General features: G+C 38.3%; 2 protein-coding genes across 2 annotated transcripts; one reads left to right on the top strand and one right to left on the bottom strand.

Moving 5' to 3' along the window:
• Window positions 1-741: 741 nt before the first annotated feature.
• ensab (endosulfine alpha b) lies at window positions 742-8,227 on the bottom strand. Its single transcript, XM_075466143.1, has 3 exons — window positions 8,032-8,227; window positions 5,253-5,375; window positions 742-4,263 (listed from the first exon to the last, which is right to left on the bottom strand). The coding sequence occupies exons 1-3, from the start codon at window positions 8,086-8,088 to the stop codon at window positions 4,093-4,095; spliced, it is 351 nt and encodes a 116-aa protein (XP_075322258.1). The 5' UTR covers window positions 8,089-8,227; the 3' UTR covers window positions 742-4,092.
• Window positions 7,601-20,936, top strand: hormad1 (HORMA domain containing 1). Its single transcript, XM_075466144.1, has 16 exons — window positions 7,601-7,798; window positions 8,957-9,009; window positions 10,075-10,219; window positions 10,322-10,385; window positions 11,072-11,108; window positions 11,269-11,289; window positions 11,402-11,428; window positions 11,529-11,597; window positions 11,924-12,080; window positions 16,423-16,580; window positions 17,032-17,100; window positions 18,307-18,367; window positions 18,689-18,741; window positions 19,188-19,271; window positions 20,035-20,088; window positions 20,567-20,936. Exons 2-16 carry the CDS (start codon window positions 8,983-8,985, stop codon window positions 20,660-20,662), a joined length of 1,122 nt encoding a protein of 373 aa, XP_075322259.1. The 5' UTR covers window positions 7,601-7,798; window positions 8,957-8,982; the 3' UTR covers window positions 20,663-20,936.
• Window positions 20,937-22,442: the final 1,506 nt, after the last annotated feature.

Here is a 22,442-nt window from a genome sequence, read left to right as displayed (position 1 = left end):
TCGTTGTGATTCTATGGCTCGGAATATACACTGTCAAAGGCTGAGACTGAATTAGTGAGTTCTGTGTTTTTCCATTACATCAAAACTGAAAATGTGTGTAAGGAAGTGGGATTTCCTTATTAACACTCAAATGTTACCCAAACATCACACGAAAGACAACATTACAAAGGTCATAGTTACACTAATTATAGTTAAATCTGCATGTTTAAATACAATTTTTTTAAATTTTTTCCTCAACACCATATTTATTCAATTGTAAGCACTGTTGTGTTCTACATATAGTGCCATTGCTAGTTCTTTAATTTAACTTAATCACAAATTCCACTTTAAAACATGCAACCTTTCCTGTCATAGGCTATGTTATAGGGCACATAACGGTAACTGCATCACTTTAAGACTGTACTAACATATTTGCTTCATATTATAAGCAGCACGTCTCTTCCCATATCTTTCAGTGAGATATTTTAATCAGTTTGTTCTCTTTACAACCAAAACTGATATAATTTATTTAAAGGGAATGTTGGAAATGACTCGAACTTTCTGTTTCCATCAGCGTCATGTTACACATGGTAGTGCTTCCCCCTAGTGGCCAAATATGAGTTCGTCGTCATTTTCACTCACTCTGAGACACGTCAGAGTAGGATCTTTTCTTCTGAGGGTGCACGCAAATGTCCATAAAATGCATATTTTACCTAAGAACCAGGGACAGCGACCTGACACAGACGAAAAACAAAAATGAAGTATTTTTAATGTAAAAGTTTATTTCAAATACTGACAAAAATCCTCTCACCATCTCCCACACAACTGAAACAATCCAAGTACCCCAGTACTTTCTGAAGTCTTAAAATCATTCCTGTATTCCCCAGTCATCCTATTTATCATGTAAACCATATTCTTATTCATTTTCATCTTGGAAATAAGGGTGCTTCTGATTTCCCTGCAGTTGTCTTAGGCCAGGATGAAATACACCAATTATGCATTAAGAGAACACAAGAAAAAGGAAAAAAAAAGAAACAAAAAAAATCCAAACAATTACTTGCAAAACAACAACAAAAAAAAAACAGAAGGTAAAAGCAGCACATAAGTACTTCAGAGCACACAGCCTGTAATTTCTTTATACATTCTGGCACATATTATATCTGAACGAGACACCCTGTGTTGGGTCTGAAGCATAACCCGCCAATTCCTCTCGTTAAACTGCTCCGTGCAAAGCCAAATATCAAGAAGCACTAAAGAACCCCTGTCCACTGTTTCCTCGAACATGTTTAGCATTTTAATCTATTTCTTTTAGCAAACTTTCATTTTGAAAGCAAGAAAATCTATTCTTGTAAGCCAAATAATGCTAAATAGTCTGTTCTTGACAATCAAAAATACATAAAGAATGTAAGATTCACATTTTGAGTGCTAGCCAAACCACAGAAAAAGAGTCAAATCCAACAATACATTTCTAAAATGTAATTTTATACATTACATTAAACAGAGTTTGAAAGCAAGCAGGTTTTGCCACAGTAGCTATACAATTCTGAAATTGAGATGCTTGAGTCAGAATCAGGACAGGTGTTCTTTACAGGGTATCATCTCAGATTTGTCTTTGAATCAGCAGCATTTAAAAATATTTTCATATGATACAGATTCACATAGCCTCTGCAATACATTAAAATACAGCAGAAGTAGTGTTAATCACAAAGGAGTGAGGAACCATCGAATCAGAAACAGCTCAAGCAACGAAAAAGAGCGAAAAGCAGGTGAGAAACCAAACATTTTTGTCGAGGTCCATTTACAACAGCTGACACGAATAAAAGCATTGCATTCATACAGCACCAGAACAAGCATGTATGTACAGGTCAGTTCTCTTTCACCCGCTGCTAATTTGCCACGTGTTGAAGTGAGGTTGTGAATGCAGTGGTGCATGTGCCCCATCAGCTAGCCCACTTGGTGGAGTGCAAGTTTGGGAAGGTTCCCTGAAACAGTTATATACATGGGTTCTCAGTGAGTGCCGTCATCCAGATCAGATTCTTGAATGTGTGAAGTCTGGAGATGTGGTGATCACTCCTTTGAGCAGTTTCAGAGGTTGAATCACAGTAACAGGTGGGACTTTTGCATATCGTACATACTCACACTTTGCCCCCTCACCATGTGTTATAAAATCTCTTTCTGCTTTGGTAAGTGTGCTCCTGCAGACATGCAGCGTCCCACTTTAAGCCTGTGATGCTCTACGAAGCCGCTCTTATCAGGTTGCCTGCTGTTTACCTTCTGACACCCCTGAGATCAAAGATCAGTCCGTGTAGTGCGTCAGTAAAAATTATTCTACAAGCTGGTAGTAGAGGTAAATCTATTTCCCAGCAGTGGTTATACAGAAGAAAAATGGATTTGATTTCTTTTGTATAGTGTCTAAGACTATGAATTGCTATGAAAGAGGGTAGAATGTCAAAAGGAACCACCATCTCTGAACATGATATATTTAACATTTTTCTAAACACGCAGAAAACGATCTCCAACATTTCAGAATAACTGCAAAAGAGTCTTACAACACATGAGCTGTAGCCAATCACAACTATGAAGGCAATGACTGGTAATTTTTGTTATCTCAATGGGACTTTTATGGCTGGACACAGCAAGCTAATAGCAGTGTTTGGATCCCTGTTTCAAAGGTGGCAGGGAGAAAACCTTTGTGGATAGTCACTATCTTCCATCGGATCATCTCAGGCTGCAGTCTGCCTCATCACAACGCAATGTCATCCACATGATTACATAGCAACAGTAACATTGAACGTGTATCCAAAGACTTTTGGCCTGATAGGTGCGGTGTGGAATTTTGGCTCAGTTGTTAATGCAAAGAGTTTCCAAGCCTGAAACCAAAGTATGTAATCCGATGTGAGTTGCTTTAGCACAACCGCATCTCTAAGCCATGCAAACTCCTCAAAGCGCCAAGCTGGTCACCAATAACATGCTTGTATGAGTATCATTTCCAGAAGCATGAACTCTATGGAGGGTGCTTCTATCCCTCACAAACCTTTTAGGCCCATAGTAAACACACACCTTGATGCAACTTAACAGCAACTGGAAGGAGACTGAGCTCAGAGGCCGACTGGCCTCTCAGGCTTCAAAAATAAGTCAAGGATAAACTCAGCTGGCCCTTCCATGGGCTGCGAACACGAGCGCATGTAAATGGATTGTCAGGAACAAAGTGTGACGGTGAACAAATATGGGCTTTGTGTGGGTTTTTTTGTTCACTAAGCAGATGCCCCATTGCTGTTAAAAAACATGTTCTTTTTTTTTTGTTACATGTTACAATCATGCAGCATATTTAGAGAGGACAGGAGCAAAGGGAGTAAGACATCATCAGCGGGGAGAGACTAAAAAAGTGTTTTAAATCCACATTTGGCTGAGCTGCAGCAGTTGACCTCAGGTTATAATCGACAAAACATGACCAAAGTGTGAGTTACAAAGTATGCTTCATTATTTTCCCCAACAGAGGTTCAGTGAATGCTAAATCACTCTTACACTAAACAGCTACCCCCCATTGATTTGGTATTATTCACATACTCTTTCCAACACCTCCCCGAAGCCAGCCACCAGCAAAAGAAAAGGAGCGTGAAAATGAAAGAACAAGTTGCAACCATGGTTCTTAACTCCCTTACACTCATTATTTTGGTGTCATTCAGGATGCAAAAACAAAAAAACAATACATACTATACAGAATACAAAGTGCATTAACTCACCCCATCCAACCCTGCCTGATGACACACACCTATTGTAATGCATCTTGGAACACTGAAACCAAGATATGAGGGAGGCGGTTGAGCAGAGTGCGCAGAGGGGACGGTGCTGCGCGTGGTGGAAAGGCAGAGAGCTGCGGCCTTGTAGCCACCTAAACCTTCATCTCTCCCACCCCACTCTGCCCACATACAAGCAAATGAAGTTTTAACTTATACAACTCTGCCCGATATGTTAAAGCCAGTGGTGCCTAGGGATGAAAAGGGAAGCGAAAGGAGGGGGGGTGGTGGACATATTTGGAACACAGGTGAGGTGGAGGAGGGACATTTCCCTGGAGTCCCAGGGGGATCAAGGGTGCCTCTGAGATGATGAAGGCTAGCCAGCTAGTTTGCTGGTCACCAAGGACGACTTCCTCTGCGGTAGATCCTGCGGCGTAGGGATGTGATCACCAGTCACCAGGTTCTTGTCAGGTCCTGCCACAGGAAGCTGCTTGTTCTTCATCTTGGCCTTGGCCATGTTGTAATCGCCCGAGTCAAAATACTTTTGCTGTTAAAGACGAAAGACAAACAATACTCTCAGATAGATAGATAGATAGATAGATAGATGGATAGATGACTTTATTCATCCCCGAAGGTAAATTAGGTCGTTATATAGCAGTCGGTATATTTGAATACAATAAAATAGAATAAAAAAAAAATAAAAAAAACTTGTTCAGCTTTGAGCCACTTTGATAAACTAATACACAGTAACTGTTTTGGACAGTGCTCACACATCAATAACAGAATGTGCATGGGTTGCCACAGGGATCACCATATCTTTATGTTCAAAGTGAAATTAATTTTACTTTGAAGCAATGCAACTACCAAATCATTCTCTGATGAGGCTTGTAATCCTGTGATGAAATACTGCAATTTCTTTTTACCCTCTCCCTCACCCTGCCTCATCTACTCCCACTCCGAGCCAGCGATTTCCCACATCTTCCAGAATGACTTTCAGCAACCTCCAGAGGTGCAAGTTCTCTACAGCATGTATAGTATGTGGAGGTGGAGAGAGCTACAGCTTTTCCAGTCATGGAAAAGTGAGAAGGGAGAGATGCTCTGCTCTGCTGTTCAAAATACAAATTAAAAGTGGGGTGCATTTCAAATGCTGTTAATGTAGCAGTTGTGCACTCCAGTCTACGAAGGTTTGGTCAGGAGAGAAATATTTCTCTCTTGCTTTGATGAATTTGCTTTCTTTTTAGTTTCATAAGGAACACGTAACCATTCTCGGTTATGTTTAAGATGAAATGTTGAGATAAGTGCATGATACACTGTCTGTCCCTGCTTTTTAAAAAACGATTTTTAAATGAATGTTTTAGCATAGGGGTTTGACTGATTGGATTACACGTCTCAGCTAGACCAGTCAGCTGCAATCTTTCTGAATATTCTTTAGGTCGAGTTAATTTTTTACTTCTTCAGACATCAAATATTTGAGGAGTTTTAGATGAAACACAATCCTGTAACTCATTTTATCGTGGACAAACCCGAGTCCCTCACCCCTTTTTGTAGTCTCTTCATCAGGAAGTCTGAGCCACCCGGCTTCTGGCCCAGACTGGGGTACTTGGCCTTTAGCTTGGCCTCCTCTGCCTTCACTGGGTTTGCATTCTTCTCCTGAGAGTCCTGTGGAGACAAGACGAAAATGGACTTAAAAAAAACCTGTTTTGCAGGAAACAGCGATCCTTCAGAGTGTCAGCTGATATGGCCTAAGGAAAATTTAAGCATAAATGGAACAGCTGGTAATGTGATAGACACTCATTCATTATCATCCCAGTTACTGGCACCTCTACAAAAAAACTACAGTTCATATAATGAAATCTACTGTGTAGCATAGGACCACTTCGCTTAAAGTGAAAACTTTACCGCCCTTCTGTGAGCTGGGATTAACTGCATGACAATGACTTGTGGGGAGTTATATTATATTTTATGATAGCATGAGTCACAGCATGAATGTTTCCCCGTAGAAGTCTCTTATATCATCACCGCCACGTCTGCGAGGAAGCAGCTGAAGAAGAACACTTCAGGTGTTCTCTTTATTCACACATGAATATAGAAAAAAAAGGATCTTTAGAGGACAAACAATTCCCTGTTTACAATTTGTGTTTATAAAGATTCATACATGAGAACAACTACTTTCTTGAGTTATTATATTACATGATATTTCTTGCAAAAGAATCATTTCTGATCCTCATGTGCTTTTTCAGTAAATCTGATTATGTTAAACAATTACTGCACAGAAATGAAGATATTGAAGTACATTGTGCATATAATTCAATTTTTTAAGCATGACGAACAGTCAGTGTTTTTAACTGCTAAATCACCTAAGATTACAAAATCATTACTAATTGTTATCTTTAGTTAACACCATGAACAAAAAATGTTTTTCTTACTTTCAGGAACCCTTTCCTGTTATAACATCACTTTAAACTTAAAGGTGGACTCCGGTACAAATAGTCTATAAATCATATGATTTACTCTATGTTTCTGGTGTTTTTTTGTTTTTTTTTAAATCTTGGATTTAAGGTCAAGAAACTTTGAACTTAAAGGTGGAGTCCGGTACAAAACTGGGTGGAGGTTGCAGAAGCCTGATGAAGCAATTTATTTACACAATGCCAGTGTTGGTGTTGCTTCTGCTGTCTAATTCCAGCCAAACTGGTAAAACATCAGCCATCCACGTCCTTTTCAGGTAAATACTGAAGCCACCCATTTGGGCCACTCCCTACTGGGAGTCAAGTGTTTCGACTGCATGTTGAACCTAACAAACAACACGAAGTTGTGAAATGCACACAAGACTACATAGGACAAACTCCAAAAGCCATTTATGCACTCCTTACAAATATACCTAGAGCGGACAGCACAAGGTATATACCTACTTCGCCTATACAGACGAGATAGGGCTCTTAGTCTGTAAAGCTGAAGCTGATGAACAGATTCCCTCAGGAGGAGGGGGAACGTGTGGCACTGAGTGTGCTGATTCACTTGGGTCCATGGCAAGAAATTTATGAGTTACTATATTCAGTTTCAATGCAGGGAAACTGCAATATCCAACATCACATTCTGGGGGCTCACTATTACAGCTTCAAACTGATATGTGCAGAACTGAAAAAAATGATCTCCGCAAGCTTCCCAATTGGATTTGATAGTGCAACACGATTTGATTTCATAGACTTAGTGGTACAGTATCCGCTTGTTCCTGCAACTCAATGAGGCTGTATCTCACATCGCTAATCAACTCCAACACAAAGTTGACTGTGTACATGCATTGTTTCACACACGTTTTAATGACACGTCTGTAACATATATCTCAACATTTGGTGAAAATCAAAGCAAATTTATAATGGTTTGGGCTGTGTTATGATTCAGCTGTTGATTGAGACTTCTTGACAAAGATTTCAGAAAGAGTTATATAATTCAAATTCTTTAACAGTCATAAAATGCATTATTTGTCAAAGGAACATAGATAAATTCAATGCACTACAATTGTAAAAGAAGTTTGACAACAGAAATCCGATTTCTAAACTTTCCAGCCTGCTCAAATCAGGTGCTTGTAATGGCCAGCCAATATCAACATCTGTCATGTGTAATTATGTTACTAAATAATTATGTAACTAAATAACATCTCTCGTGACAGTTCTGTGTTTGTTTTGATATTTTCAGGCCCAAATTCAGTTTCGTTTGGGACAAGTTGCCAAACATCTCATTTGAATTAAGTAAATACAAAAATCTGACCTATGCATATGTCAAACTGATATTTGGCGGTGTCCTTGTCCAAATAATGTTGTGTATGTAGTGGCACTATATGCAGATGCGGAAACACACTGCAGCTGTTTGTCATTGTCATCGGGAATCTAGAAATCGTGAGCCTTTTAGGCAGTGTTCTGTGCAATTGCAAAATGAAAATATCGTCACTACTCGTAGTGAACTAAGTTAAAACATAAAGTTATGTATTATTTAGATGTTGCAGGCTGCCCAGGGCACGCTTCGAGATCCCCAGTACAGACCAATGAGGCCCAAGCTGCTGTTGACTCGCCAACCAATGACACAAGGTAAGTGGCAAAAGCAAGTGACAAAACAAAGTGACACACAGGCTGGATCCACTGAATCGAATGACAGTTACAGCAAATATAATTTTCACTATACAACAAACAGCTATTCGTGTTTTCGAAGAGCTGTCCTTTGCTTGGTGCTGCACTGAGCTTATTGCAAACATTTTACTTGTGCTAACTCTTATTAGCTACTTCTAGCTAGCATGTTCGGCGGTTAGCAATCAGCAACCCACCTGTTTTTCCTCCTCGTAGTCCACTTGTGTGTCCGAGTCGAGGTTTTCTGACGACATTTTCTGAATGTGTTGGATAAGCAGGTGTCCTGTTTGCCCGACAACTAAAAGGCTTGCTTAAACGAGGTACCGTTAGACGTACCTGCACTGGACCTAATCCTGCTTTTCTGAACACGACTGCTCCCCAACAAAAATGGCGTAACTAGATGTGACATCATCATAAGAGGGGGCGGTTACGTTTGTAATTGACAAATACAGTAACCAATAGGAGAGTGGTACTGCTTTAAATTGAGCCAATGGAATACAGTTTATCGCGCCGCTCTACGTGATTGACACCCCATCGACCAATAGATTTCCAAAAAGATTCAGGGGCTACGCAGCACTGCATCAACCCAAATTAGCTAAACAACACGAAATATATTAAATCAGTGAAACTATTTGGTTTTCAATTTGGTTTGATTGCGTCACTTAGATGAATGAACATAATAATTTTACTTTTATTGAGAAGATCAGCAGCCATTTAGTGTTCTTATTTCTGCCTTTGCCTCAAGTCACTCTCCCGCTTTCTGATTGGCTTCTTCCCGGTGAGCCGTTTATTGCCCGTCAATCAAACAATTAACGACAATGCATTGAGGTGAATTTTTTTACGGTAACAGTTCATAAAGCTACCACATATAGTTTAGCGCTCAGATCTTTTATGAAACACCATTTTACTGTATTGGTTTTCAAAATATTTTTATTATTACCTGTTAAATTTTGAGCCAGCCTCTATTTAGTCTCAGAAAGTCGTTTTATGCTTTTTAGTACAAGTAGCTAGCTTAAATTGCAATTAGCTATTTATATTTTACAGCAGCATCATGGTTATACATTGTTAAAATATGTTTTATAAGTCGTCCCTTCTCTTATAATTTCGATCTATTCTTTGCAGATTTATAATTTTTATCCACCAAAGCAATGGCATGTGCGCAACGAGTGAGACAGGTAAAGTTCATCTAACTTAAGTTTGTGATACTACAAGCGCAGTTAGCTTTTTGACTACATAGGAGTAAACATATTTACACTCTTACAGTAGTAAATGTAACTAGACTGAAAATATGTCCTTTGAACAACATTTTTTTTGTGTGAATATTCGTTATCGTGTTTACATTATATCTGTGCTTCACCTAATTGATTTATATGTCCCAATTAGACACATTAGACAGTCAAACTGCATAATATCTGTAAAGCATTTGAGGCCCTTCGGTTTTTGGTTATAATAGGACTTGTCAGGTACATTTCATCCCTTCAACCGTGTAACCTGCTAAGTGGCCAATGAAAAACCTCTGAAAAGTCAGAATAATATTTTTTTCATTGCAAGATAAATGCTCTATATCCATTTGTTTAGAAATCAACAAACCAACCATTTGCATTTGGGAGCCCCAGAGCAGCTTCCCCTTTTCCGAAAGAACATAATAAATAATATGAATATTATTTATTTAACTACATGAGCTGTACTTGTTTCTTTTTAGCTCACTGTAAGAATCATAGCTGCTGATATTTAATGTTGCTTCAGTTACTCTCCTATCGTCGGCTCTTTTGACTATTTCTCTGAGATTGACAGAGCAGAGGAGAAAAGAGATCAAGATAGTATTACTCAAAGTGACTCTTTGCATGACTGTAATTACAATAAAGGCTTAGTCACAATGCAGGTAACAACAAACAAGAAAAAAGATATGGAGTGTGAATGTCAGAGGGCAAAGTCAAAGTATTTGAATCTCATGATGGTGGTGTTGAGGATCTTAGCTTTGCTGCTGATGAGCAGGAAGCTAGCCTCCATTCCAAAAAATTACTGATCCATTTCTGAACAGTCAGCATATTGAACTTTTCATGGAAAGAAGAGAAGAAAAGGGAAAAGAGTGGTGCTAAAGCAGAGCATTTCAGGCAGCGTGTGAATAGAAATGCTAATATAGTGTGAGAAATAACATAATTTTTTTTTAACTTGTAAATAAGCAGAATGTGGGTTCTTTATCTAAGACAAGTAAGCATTGCTTTGTCTCACTCCCGCAGGATAATCAGCTGTTACCTAACGAGGTTGTGTCTGAGCAGCAGTCCGTTGTTGTTGTAAAGAAGCTGCTGGCCATCGCGGTCTCGGGCATCACATACCTCAGGGGGATATTCCCAGCGAGAGCCTATGGGAGCAAATATGTAGAAGGTTTGATTACATATGGAACCTTTTTGTCTGTTACCTGTTCCATTTATTATTTGCAAATACCGGTACATACAAAGAAAATTCTTACCTCCCTTTTTCTCACAGATCAGCAAGTGATGATCCTAAAAGGGGAGCGGGACTGTCCCGGTGCTTCTCAGATACTTCAGTGGTAAATTACACTGGCTTGTCACTTGTTAGCCAGAGCTGTTGATCATAATGCCCTTCATCTTTATGGACATAATTTCAGTCGAAAGAGAGGTTATAAGTAAAAATAGATTTAGTCAGACTTGACAGACTAGGGTGGCACACTTATTGGGGCTAAACACTTCAACATTATAGTACTGAAAGTGTAAGAAGACATTCACAGGCTATAAACAAACATGATGGCGTAAGCACAATATATGAGTTATTCTTATTGTATTGTTGTTATTGATCACTACATTTCTAGCACTTTAGATCGGTGATGTTATACTGAGCTATTATTGGATTTAAAATAGAAAAGGAGAGCAGGAGGATTGATTAGAAATCAATAACAGCCTGTATGTCTAAAGTTTTCTAAAACTGTCTAACATTTTGAATGATTTGAAGGTGAGGTACACAAAAATACTACCAGTAATTATTGTTAAATTTGTGTATATTGTAACATGTACAGTTCGCAGTTAAGTTCAGCTTTAATTCTATTGACACTTGAATCTTAAGGGTATTTTCTTAGATGGAATAGCTGTAATAACTCTGTTTTTCACTTGTGTTGTGCAATAATTCTTGGCTGTATATGTGATGATGATTCAGGGCTTAATCACTGAATATAAAAACGCGTTGGCAGTAAATATGTAAATTATTTTCTAATTCTTCTAGGATGCAGGGGTGCTTTGATGCCATCCAGAAGAAATATGTAAGTCACATTCAGCCTTTTTCCATCCATACGCAGGTTTGTAAAGTGCACCTAGGTGAGCTTTACAAACTTAATTTACTCACTTTTTTTGCTTTATTGCTGTGTAATACAGTAGCTAATGTAGTCATTTCTTTTGTTGTTGTTTTTTGTCCTCCACCAGCTGCGGAAAGTTATTATGTCTGTGAGTGTTATTATGCTAATCTTTAACATTTCATATGTCATCTTGAGTTTTAAGATTATGTTTTACAGTGTTCTAATGCTTGTATTTTTCAATTTGTTTCTTTTTATTTTAGATTTATACGGACCCAGAGGACCCCCAGGTAGTGTTCAGCTTGTCTTTATGCCATTGTAGATCAATCTGCTTGTCATGATAATTAGTTTAAATCTAATATGCAGCAACCATCTTGTTCGCTCTTTCAGAAAGTGACTGAGTATTACCAGTTTAGGATCCAGTACACTGCAAGAGGAGCACAAATGGATTTTGAAAGGTGTTGTCATGCTCGATGGTTTGCTTACACTGACATAAAAAGAAGCCACTACATTTTATGTCTGATTATTATTATTAAGTTGATGCTTCAGTTAACCTTGTTAACATCAAGTCATTGAAGTCGAATAAAATGTCAGCTGAGCACCTGTAAGATGTGACTTGACATTGTAACCCAACATGTACAGTAGCTGTTTCACCTCAGAACTCACTTCAGAAGAGTCAAATTATATTTGACTTGTCGTGGAAACCTTGAACAGCAAGTGAAATGACAGGCACGTTTAAGCTCCCTGACTTGATGGTTTAATTTCTCACTCTGCCCGTGTCTCTCATCAGCAAGAATAACCAAAATGTGTCCACAATGTCGTGTGGAAACACTAAGAAAGCCAGCATCCTGCTGGTGAGGAAGCTCTACACTTTGATGCAGAATCTGGGTCCTCTGCCGGAAAATGTCTGCCTCAACATGAAGCTGGCTTACTATGACGATGGTAAGACACAAACAAAAAGTAATAATAACAACAAAGACCTTTTCCAGTCCAGCATAAGATTAATTGCCATAAAATATTAAATGTGTATAAATATATTAAATTACAGATGTATCATAGTGAAATTATGTGAACAACAACATGTTTTAGCTGTAATTAGTTACTCTGTCTAAATGAACAATGTTGTAAACGTTTTTTTGTGTGTAGCTACAAATACTTGAACCCTGAGCTGTGGCAGTATTTTAGCTATTAAAGAGCTGGCCTTTAGTGGCCTCCAGAGGAGGGTGACGTGGGGGTGTATTCATTTGGTAGCAATCTTTAACTTCACCACGAGATGTCACTACATCCCATACACTGGATCTTTAATGCAGCATCAGCAATCTTGTACATTAACACTCAGGCCACAGGAACAAAGGTGCTCTTACGAATACTTTTTTTTGTAAAGGCACCCCGGTTATCAGACAACGTGTGTGTACATGGTTGAGATTTGTCAACCATTGGAATTTGAAATGACCAAATGTGTCCTCGGTGTGTCTTTTTCATATTTAGTTTGTTTCTGTTTGACTGTTGGCTTCTTTGTCTTCAAGTTTAAGTTCAAGTTCAAGTTGACTTTATTAGTACCCGTAGGTAGATTTGTTCTGCAGAAAATAGGAGAAGGCATCTCACACACCTTATTAACAGACATTAATTTGTTTGATTGTTTGATTGTTTATTTGCACTTATAAAAAAAAAAAAATAACATTACACAGATCAAAAAGAAAATAAGACAAGATGTGCAGGAGAGGTCATAAAAAACCCGAATGGGCTTACGAGCGGCCCCCCCTCCTAACAAATAACTATTACAAAACTATATAAGCTTTGGACATAGGCTTACGTCTGTGCTTATACACACACACACACACTCAAATAAATGCAATAAATGATATCTCAAAAACATATGATACCTCAGAATACAATTAAATAATCCAAAGATATATTTGAATGAAATAAAAATAAAACGAAAAACACAAATGAGTTAAAAAATCTATAAACTTTGCTTCAACCTTCTTTTAAATGCAGATAATGTTGAGCATGTTTCACTTAGATGTTTTAAACCATTCCACAGCACAACACCTTGATAGATAAATGAAAATTTTACAACAGCAGTTCTACAGAAGGGGATATGCAAATCATTCCTCCTTCTTGTGAAATAAGAATGATAATAAGAATTAAACTCAAAATAATTATGAAAATGCTTGGGTAAAGAAAATGGAAAACATATGACTTTGTACATCAAGATTCCTGTTTGAAACTTATTCACATCATAGATTGTTAGTATTTGTAATTTTTTAAACAGAGGTGTGGATAGAGCTAAATATAGAGAGTTAGTGGCAATTCTTACAAAGGATTTTTGGAGTCTATGAATTGGTTGTAAGTAAGAAGGATAAGTGCTAGCCCAGATTAAATTGCAATAAGAGATATGAGGATAAATTAAGCTGTAGTATAAGGTTAATAAAGTACTTATTTTTAAATAGGGTTTAACCTTTTTTATGATACCTAAGGATTTTGAGACCTTCTTGCACACATATTCACAATGATTCTTAAAACAAAGTTTCTCATCAATATTGACACCTAAAAACTTTGCTGATGAAACATTGGAAAGTAAATTGTTATTAATATAAATTTTAGTTTTTTCTGGATTGTAATTCTTATTCTTGTTCTTAAAGATAATGAAACTAGATTTTTTGACATTAAGTGATAATTTATTTAACTGAAACCACTGAGCAAATTGAATGAGCCCAGAATTTGCCTTATCAATAAGTGAGTCAATATTACTGTCAGTAGCAAAGAGAATGGTGTCATCAGCAAATAAGATGGGTGACAAAATACTCTACGCTTTTGGTAAATCATTAATGTATATCAAAAACAACAGCGGACCCAAAATGGACCCTTGTGGAACTCCACATTTCAGAACATCCCGCTGTGACAGTTCATCATTAAAAATGACATATTGCTCTCTGTTGTGTAAATAATTTTCAACCCATTGCAGAACCTTATTTTTAAAACCATAACAAGACATTTTTGATAACAAAATTTTATAATTCACAGTGTCAAAAGCTTTTGATAAGTCTAAGAAAATTCCTAGAGCGTATTCATTTTTCTCGAAAGCAGTTGAAATCTTTTCTCTAAGATGCAATAGAGCCATATATGTAGAACAATTCTTTCTAAAACCATATTGGTGCTCATACAAAATATTATTGGCATCCAGATGCTTCAAAATTCTAGCATATACCAACTTCTCAAGTATCTTAGAAAAGCAAGGGAGAATTGATATAGGGCGATAATTCGAAAATACAGATGGATCATCGGCTTTAAACAGTGGAATGACCTTGGCAAGTTTTAAATCTTGTGGAATAATACCAGATTCAAGTGATAAAGAAAAAATAAATGTTAAAGGAACAATAATTGTGGGTGCAACTTTTTTGATCAGATAGGCTGTAATTTCGTCATGGCCAGCAGAGGAGTTTTTAAGATTCTTAATGATTTCAAGTATTTCTGACGGCTTTATTGGTTCAAAATTTTTTAAGGAAGGATAACCTTCATTTATAAAGTTAGAAGGAGAATCATGAACATTTTCAATATGCTTTGCAAGACGTGGACCCACATTTATGAAGAAATTATTAAATTTATTAGCAATTTGTGTAGGCTCTGTTATCATTAATGTGCCATCCTGAAATGTAGCCTGGGATGGAGTAGAGGAGTTTTTCTTGTTGAGTAATTCTTTTAAAATATCCCATGTAGATTTTGAATTATTTGATGATTGGGTAAATAAATCACTATAGTAATTACGTTTAGCGTTTCTAATAAGGTGATTGTATTTATTCCTATACTTTTTGTATGTAGCGCAATTTAGAGGACTAGGGCTTTGCAAATACCTTTTATATAGCTTGTTTTTCTTTAAAGCAGATTTCCTAAGTTCTACAGTGAACCATGGTTTGTTAAGGTGTGCAGGGTTTCCTTTGCCTTTAGAAATAAGAGGAAAACATTTATCAAAAACAGAATAAAATTTTGCATAAAAATTATTATAAGCCATATTCACATCAGAAACTTTATACACTGTTTCCCAGGACATCTTTGCTAATATACTTGAGAAGTTGTTATTGTTATTTTCATTGAAATTTCTAAAACAAGTTCTCTTTGATTTCTTTGTAAGCTGTTTGTTGAGTATAGAAGAAAACTGAAAAACAGGAAGATGATCAGAAATATCTGTATAAAGGATACCAGATTTTATGACATCAGTCAAAGCATTAGTAAAAATATTGTCTATCAGTGTAGAGGATTGGCTAGTTATTCTTGTGGGCTTACAGATAAGGGGATAAAAATAATTTGAAGACAATATATTTATAAGGTCATCTATGTGCTGTTTGTTCTTGTCTAAAAGATTAACATTAAAGTCACCTAATAAATAGCACAGTTTACCCTCTTTATCAACAAGTTCCAAGACATCTAGAAGACATTCATTAAAGTTGTTGATATCTGTATTAGGAGGACGATATATACATCCTACAATCAATTTTCTTTTCTCAGATTGCACCTCAAGAAAAACACATTCAGTATTACACCCATGAAACTTCATTTCAAAGTCAGATCTCTGTTTGAATTCATGATCCTTTTGAACATAGAGAGAGACTCCTCCACCTCTACTTCCTCTATATTGGTGAATGGCTGTGTAACCATCGAATTTAAATAGTGAATGGATTTCATCATTAAGCCAAGTTTCGGTCAATGCAATTATAGAGAAAATGTGGTTCAGTGATGAAAGATAATGGAAAAATTTATCGTAGTTCTTTGGGAGACTTCTTATGTTCAAATGGAGAGAAGAAAAGGTTTTGGACTCTTTACAAGATGCAGTGAAAGAGTTAAACTGGTCTTCAGAAAAATAACTACATGTAGAAGGATCATAAATATTAGACTGTTTCCTGTCATATGTGTTAGCATTTGTTGGTGCATATTCTGATGAAAAGAATAAATCAGGATTAAAGCAGGTATTAAAGACAGATCCAGAGGACAGGTCAAGACAGTACAAAGACAGACATGGCAGGTACTCACAATGCTCACTGAACAGGATAAAAGTAGATATTGCCCTCAAGGCAAGGAACAATAAATACAGGTTAAAACCAGGGTCAGGGTTGCTAATAAATAGAATTAAGTAAATAAATAAATTGTAAAATAGACTTTAGGTTTTATTTAAAAGAGAGACAGCAGCAGGGACAAAGCTGTTCCTATAGCATGTGGTCGTAGTTCTCGGGACTATGAATCTGCGTCCTTGTCTGTATGTTTCCTCGTCTTTTTGCCTTTTCTCAAGTCACTCCTCAGGAATACCAGCCGCCAGGCTTCAGGGAGGCAGACGGGGAGACGATACGGTTTGAGCTGGAGCCGATCAAGCTGACCATGGGCGAAGTTGTCACCCCTTTCCACTGTGTGAAGTTTGACATGGCCACAGAGAAACAGAGGTTGGAGCAGGTGAGTTAACAGAATCGTAAGATAGCAGGATATAAAAGGCTAAATTACATCTCTGTTTGCATGACTTGTTTTTGGCGTGCTCAGTTTACAAATTACCATCTGCAAATTGAAAGCTGCACAAGTTGCAAACCGTGGTTGTTCCGTCAGTGTACTGAAGTGTCCTTGGGCAAGACAATAAAAACCCCACGTTGCTCAGACATGTTTATCAGAGTATGATTGTTGAAAATGAATAAAAACATTTTAAAAATGCATATATGGACTTCAAATATGTATAAAAAAAAGTGCTGTATGAGTGTGTTTGTGAATAGCTGTAAGAGAAAAATGCTTTATAGAGCCTTAGTAAGGTTGGAAAGGTGCTATATAAGCACGGCCATATATGCAGACTGTAATCAGCAAGTTTTCCTGCAGACGACACTTATAGGAGCTCATGCATGCCGCTTAATGTCTGCAGGTGGACGAGAGTGTTCCTGTGAGGGAGACGTGGGCTCTACAAATGGAGGAAGAAAGCATCTTAACACAGGTCACAGCACAACTCGGACATTAAGGTTTTTTTACAGGCTGCAGGGTAAAGGGATCATTGCAAAACAACATTGAGGGATTGTGTAAATTCCTATCACTACGGTACTTGCAATTTAATTGTTATAAATATCCCGGTTTGGATCCTTGAGAATTCAACTGGGCAAATAATAAACGATTCATACTAAGACGCAGTGCTTGGTGCTGCCTGCTCTGCCTGCATGTCTCTCCATGCATTGAGATTCCTCGTTATCAGTTAGGAATTTGTTTGCTTCTTGAGAAAATACACGTGAGATGTGAGAGCATGTGAAATATGTCATTAGCATGAGAGCCGGCAGCCTTGTTACACAGGTTATCTTCAACATAGTTCAAATAGAAGCTGCTTGCAGAGACTCGACGCTCTCATTCTTTTGCTAATGCCACCTTTTTGCGATGACGGCAAGTTGATCTGTTTAGGTCTGAAGGCCTGTTGATTTAATCTGGCTTTTAACAAGTTTTTACAGCAGCGGCAGCAAAATCCTTAAATGACTTCATTCTCTAAAATTGGCCATGGGCAGTAGGGACCTCTGCACTCATGCTTCTTTTTTCCAAACAGTGCCATCTATTCATTTCTTGTGCACATAATATGCAATCAGTGCGCACAAATGAGATATCACTGATTTATTGTAAATTGTGTGCCAGACTTTATGTGACTGCATAGAGCACGGAAGTCTGTCAGTATGTGCACACAGGCGATGACCCTCTCTTATCAATCTGCAGTCTGCAGTGTTTCCAAGTCACCGTATGATACCAGCTTGGGTAGCTCAGACCTAGTACCAAAAAAGTACAAGTTAGTATTAGCTATATGGTACTACCTACAATAGAAGCCTCCAAGAAATAGATAAACAGTACAGTACAGTGTTATACTGTACTTCGTAATGGAAAAACAACATCACAGCTGTCCACTTCTGATCTGAAGGACAGCTGTTATTTCTTACTGTATCAATTGTTCTCTAGTGAAAGCTTTTCATTGTCAGGGTCACATTTTTTGAGTAAAAGCTATTATATGGATCAGTATACAGAGCATTACGCAGCCCAGTGACTAGCATTGATAGGGAACTGCCTAAAGGAAGGTTGCAAGTCAGAGTGATGAGATCAGCCTTCTGTTGTTGTGGCAAGTGTGTTGGCATTTTCTGATTGTGGTGTTCAGATAACATGTTTTAACCTTTAGAGTCATGTCTCCAAAGAAGTGGAGGAGCCTCACAATGAGAACACAGAGCTGGACAGCAACGGTAATTGATATATGATTACGTCTACGGGGTTCAGTCTGGTCTTGTCTGTGAACTAAGAAAGTTTGACCTGTCAAACATGACTGCATCACTGCAAACATCATAAGAATAAGCAGGGCTGTGCCATAAAGTGTGAAATTCAGCTGAGGAGGTTCTTAATGTTGATTTTACATGTTAATTTAGCCATTCATTGTCATTTTAATTATCTTCCAGTTATTAAACTAAGAAATATGTGCATATCTTTTCCTTAAAGAGCTTTTAAATCTGATTTCTGATATCACATGTGACTGGAACTATTTTTGTATCTATTTTTCATGGTTCAAGAGATCCAGCTGAGCTGTCATGAGAAGATCGAGACTTGTCAGGAAACCACAGAGGTGTGTATGACCAAACTAAACCTACTTTAACAGATGATGAGCATGTTGCACATAAAACGTTTGAAAGCTGCAGTAGGCAAGACTTCCACATTGAAAAAAGAGCTAGAATCCAGTTATATAGAGAGTAGCTGGGTGTATTTTGATTCTTGTCGAGTGAAAACTGGTGTTGAGATTTAAGAATATAAGTTCTTCCTAATCAGTGGCAACTAGATGTTCCTCATGGATAAAAAGCTGTCCCACCTCAAAATATAAAGAAAAACATCTATGTTATTAGGTTTTGACAAAAGGGATCACTTGGGGATGTGATTGTGAATTCAAATAAACGAAGGGCCTCTTCGCAGTTCAGATGTGAAGAATGGCTTAAAGCTCTGTTCAGACAGGAAGCAAAAAGTCGCTTTGAGTGCACTTAAAGGTGGCTTGCATTACGGTCGTCTCTCCCCTGTCAGATGGACACTCTTGTGAAGGAAACCTCTGACATGGAGGTCGGCTTGAAGAGGACCAGAAGTGGACGGATAATCAAGTCCGTAACGGTTAGTCATGCACTCAAAACTCAGCAGCGTCCAGGTCTCTTTGTACTCTTTATTTCAGCGAGCCACTATAAAACAGCCTCAGCCTAAAATGCTGTCTATGCCTTCACATGTGTGAGTTACTGACACTGAATCCATCCACTTCCTTAGAGTTTGCAGTGTCTAAACCTAATTAAAGTTACATGTTTCCTTAAGGCAACTCCTTTCATTTAATTTACCCTTACCTGAGCCATTTTACAGTTAAATCACCCATATAAATATGATTATTTTACAATAACAACGAGCCACAACATTAAGACCACCTGTGCAGTACTGTATTCTGGAGCTTCCTCGTGCCACTTAAGCACATTGAGTTGCCTGTGGTATGAAATGCGCTATATAAATAAAGATGCCTTGCCTTGCCTAAATAGATGCGGACATATGCAGATGTCCTGTAGGTGGATTTCCATGAATCTGGTATGTTTCAGACCATCTGGTGTAAGATCTTGTTCTGAGTATTTTTCAGCAGCGTTGTTTGCAGAGGCACAGGTGCCACGAGGTCTCAAATAATGTTGAGCAGCACGTGAATTCACACAAAGAACCCACAAATTCCCAGCAGAATCCTGCGCTGTGATAAGACGTTACTCACTCCATCTGTCAGTGGCTTTAATGTTGAGGCTGTTCGGTGTATATGTAAAACACTACATATGTATTTTTAGGAATGTGATTTCTAAGTTCATGTTCTTAAGCTTCTCATAAGTGCATGTGTGTCTGTGTGTGTGGGCAGGAGACAAACGTGACTGTGAAGAGCAAGCAGCCGGCAGCAGCGAAGGAAAAAATGGTGATAACCTCCCTACAGCATTTGTTAACTGTAACCTGAGACAAATTGTTTGATATGATGATGAGTTTGCACAAGCTTCTCGTAAAAATGAAAGCTCTACATGATGACTCTCTTTGCATGTGCACTCATACAAGCTTGTGAGCTATTTAATGAACACTTTTTATGTTTAACAAGTGTAGAAAGTCGTTAAATCTGTTCAGATGTTGGTGGAAACACGAACCACACACGAACCACAACTCAGATTGGAAAAAGCTCAACATTTGATTTATAGTGAAACAGCTGAAGGTGGACAGAAAAAGATGTGCAGCGCAGATTTAAGCTGAATTTTGAAGCGGAAAATGCGTAGGAAACCTGTTTGTTTTGCAGATGAGTCAGCCCTGATAACTATGGGTTTTCAGAGTGGGATGTTGCCTGATAGACACATGAAATATTGTGGTTTACTGAATGTCAGCAGCATTGATTCTTCTGCTGTTCTCAGGTTTCTCAGTATGACGTTCTGAGCAGCCAGGAATCGTCAGCTGCCTCCACGACTAAGAAGAAGCGCAAGTTCAGCGAGCCTAAAGACCACTACTGACCCCACGGCAGACAGCAGTGTTGGTTTCAACTTATATTTCTCATTTTTTAACAACAGTTATACAGTTTGTGTTTCTTTTTTCAAAGGAAATCCCACTTTGTTTCAGTAACATGTGAAGGGTCGGTCTTTATAGACACTCTAAGGTAGTTGTGTTTGGTTTAGTTGAATTGAATGACATACAGACCACAGATATGTTCATATCATTCATCTTTTTTACTGGAATACTCAACAAAACTGTGCAGCAGTTATTTTTTACTGGTTATGTGTGCTTTCTTATTGCCATTGTGAGTTACTTATGTGTAATTGCTGTTCTGCAAATTTCAGTAAAATAAAAAAAACGACTAAAGTTTAATCTGCAATTTCAAGACAATGTTTGTAAACCTTGTTGTAGAAGAGAAGGTGGACAGTTTCCTTACCAGTTGCACACAGTAAGCATGACATCTCTCTTGTAAGCGTCTGTTTAGATATTTTAAACTGCATGATGATTTAATTTAAAGCGTTTTTTTGGGCCCTTTGTCTTGGATTGAGCAAATGTCGCACTTGAGGCAATGCAGATAACTGAAAGACGCCTGGGCTGATTTCCTGATTTCGAAAAAGAAAATGCAGACGTCTGCTAGTTTCAGGTTCCTGTCTGTAAAAATGGTCTCGAGGGGCGAAAAAAATGTCAAAAACCAGCCTGTCTCCTACCTCCATTTGCATGTGAGGTGCCTTAAATGAAGCTGTTAAGTGAAAGTGGATTATATCTGCACACAGTGACCTTTGGGCCCAGATAAGGGCCCATCAGCAGCCTCCCGCCTGGCAAGCTGTGTGTTTTTAATCTTCTATTGTTTTTCCCAGAGAGAGGGACATTTGCTGATAGACTGCCTTAACCCACTGCAGATCAATACTGCAGGAAGCCTTTGTGATGCATATCCAAGCAGCCCTCCCCACGTCTGCAGCAGGCCAGAGGGGGCAGAGAAAGAGAGACTCCATCAAATCAGTGTTCACTTCCTAACAGCAGTTGTGTTGGTCATCACATTTATTTCATAGTCTGTGTTTTTTATGGCCATTTCAGATAAGACAGAGGCATAAAGCAGAATGGTCTGGGAAGTCCACGGTGGACAATCCCCACTCAGCGGTGTATTGATGCTCTTTATGAGCTGTGAAATGAATTAGGGTTACCTAACCTCACAGCCTGACTCCTGTGGCATTTTTCAACCCTTTCTATTAATTTAACAGCTGAAGGTTCAGAGAGTATTGATACATGCTGAAATGCACTGCTGGTCGAAGCTCTTTTGCAGGTTGAGTCATGTCATATCACAGAAATTAGTTAAGAAATAGATCCCAAATGACAATATATTAATGAGCTGGAGGAGTAAAAAGAAATGAGTTAAGTAAGACAACCTAAAGGTTCGAACACTCGACCAGTGTGCTCTTCAAGCACGTTCCAAATATCCAACACTTTTTGAAAGAAAATAAATCTAAATTGCGTTTATTCTTCATCTCTGCCCTCAATCCTTCACCCAGATCCTGGGACTCTTCATCATTTCTGTACACACACGTCTCCCAGAAATGAATTCTGAAATTAAATTCAGGGACACACGTCCAGCGGCCAGTGTTAACAGATCAATCAGCTGGTCAAACAGGAGGAGGGGCCCGCCAGACACCTCTGTAGACCAATCACAGATCTGGGTTCGGACTTTCTAAGTCGATAGAGTCGGTCCGGGGCCGCCTGTGTGCGTTCAAGGCAAGACACACTGACAGGCTGATGGACAGACAGCCGCAGTCCATCCCAGGGCTC

Source organism: Odontesthes bonariensis, chromosome 5, assembly GCF_027942865.1.
Source record: "Odontesthes bonariensis isolate fOdoBon6 chromosome 5, fOdoBon6.hap1, whole genome shotgun sequence".
In the NCBI taxonomy this organism is placed as follows: domain Eukaryota; kingdom Metazoa; phylum Chordata; class Actinopteri; order Atheriniformes; family Atherinopsidae; genus Odontesthes; species Odontesthes bonariensis.
Note: the sequence above shows the minus strand (reverse complement) of the source record. Positions and strands in the feature narration are given on the sequence as shown.

Bases quoted from the DNA above. Each gene is read 5' to 3' on its own strand.
- ensab (XM_075466143.1), bottom strand. From the start codon at position 8,088: ATGTCGTCAGAAAACCTCGACTCGGACACACAAGTGGACTACGAGGAG. The intron at 5,376-8,031 runs GTGGGTTGCTGA...TTGTCTCCACAG, and splicing joins ACTACGAGGAGGAAAAACAG to GACTCTCAGGAGAAGAATGC. The intron at 4,264-5,252 runs GTGAGGGACTCG...CGTCTTTAACAG, and splicing joins TGAAGAGACTACAAAAAGGG to CAAAAGTATTTTGACTCGGG.
- hormad1 (XM_075466144.1), top strand. From the start codon at position 8,983: ATGGCATGTGCGCAACGAGTGAGACAG. The intron at 11,109-11,268 runs GTAAGTCACATT...GTCCTCCACCAG, and splicing joins ATGCCATCCAGAAGAAATAT to CTGCGGAAAGTTATTATGTC. The intron at 16,581-17,031 runs GTGAGTTAACAG...TAATGTCTGCAG, and splicing joins AGAAACAGAGGTTGGAGCAG to GTGGACGAGAGTGTTCCTGT.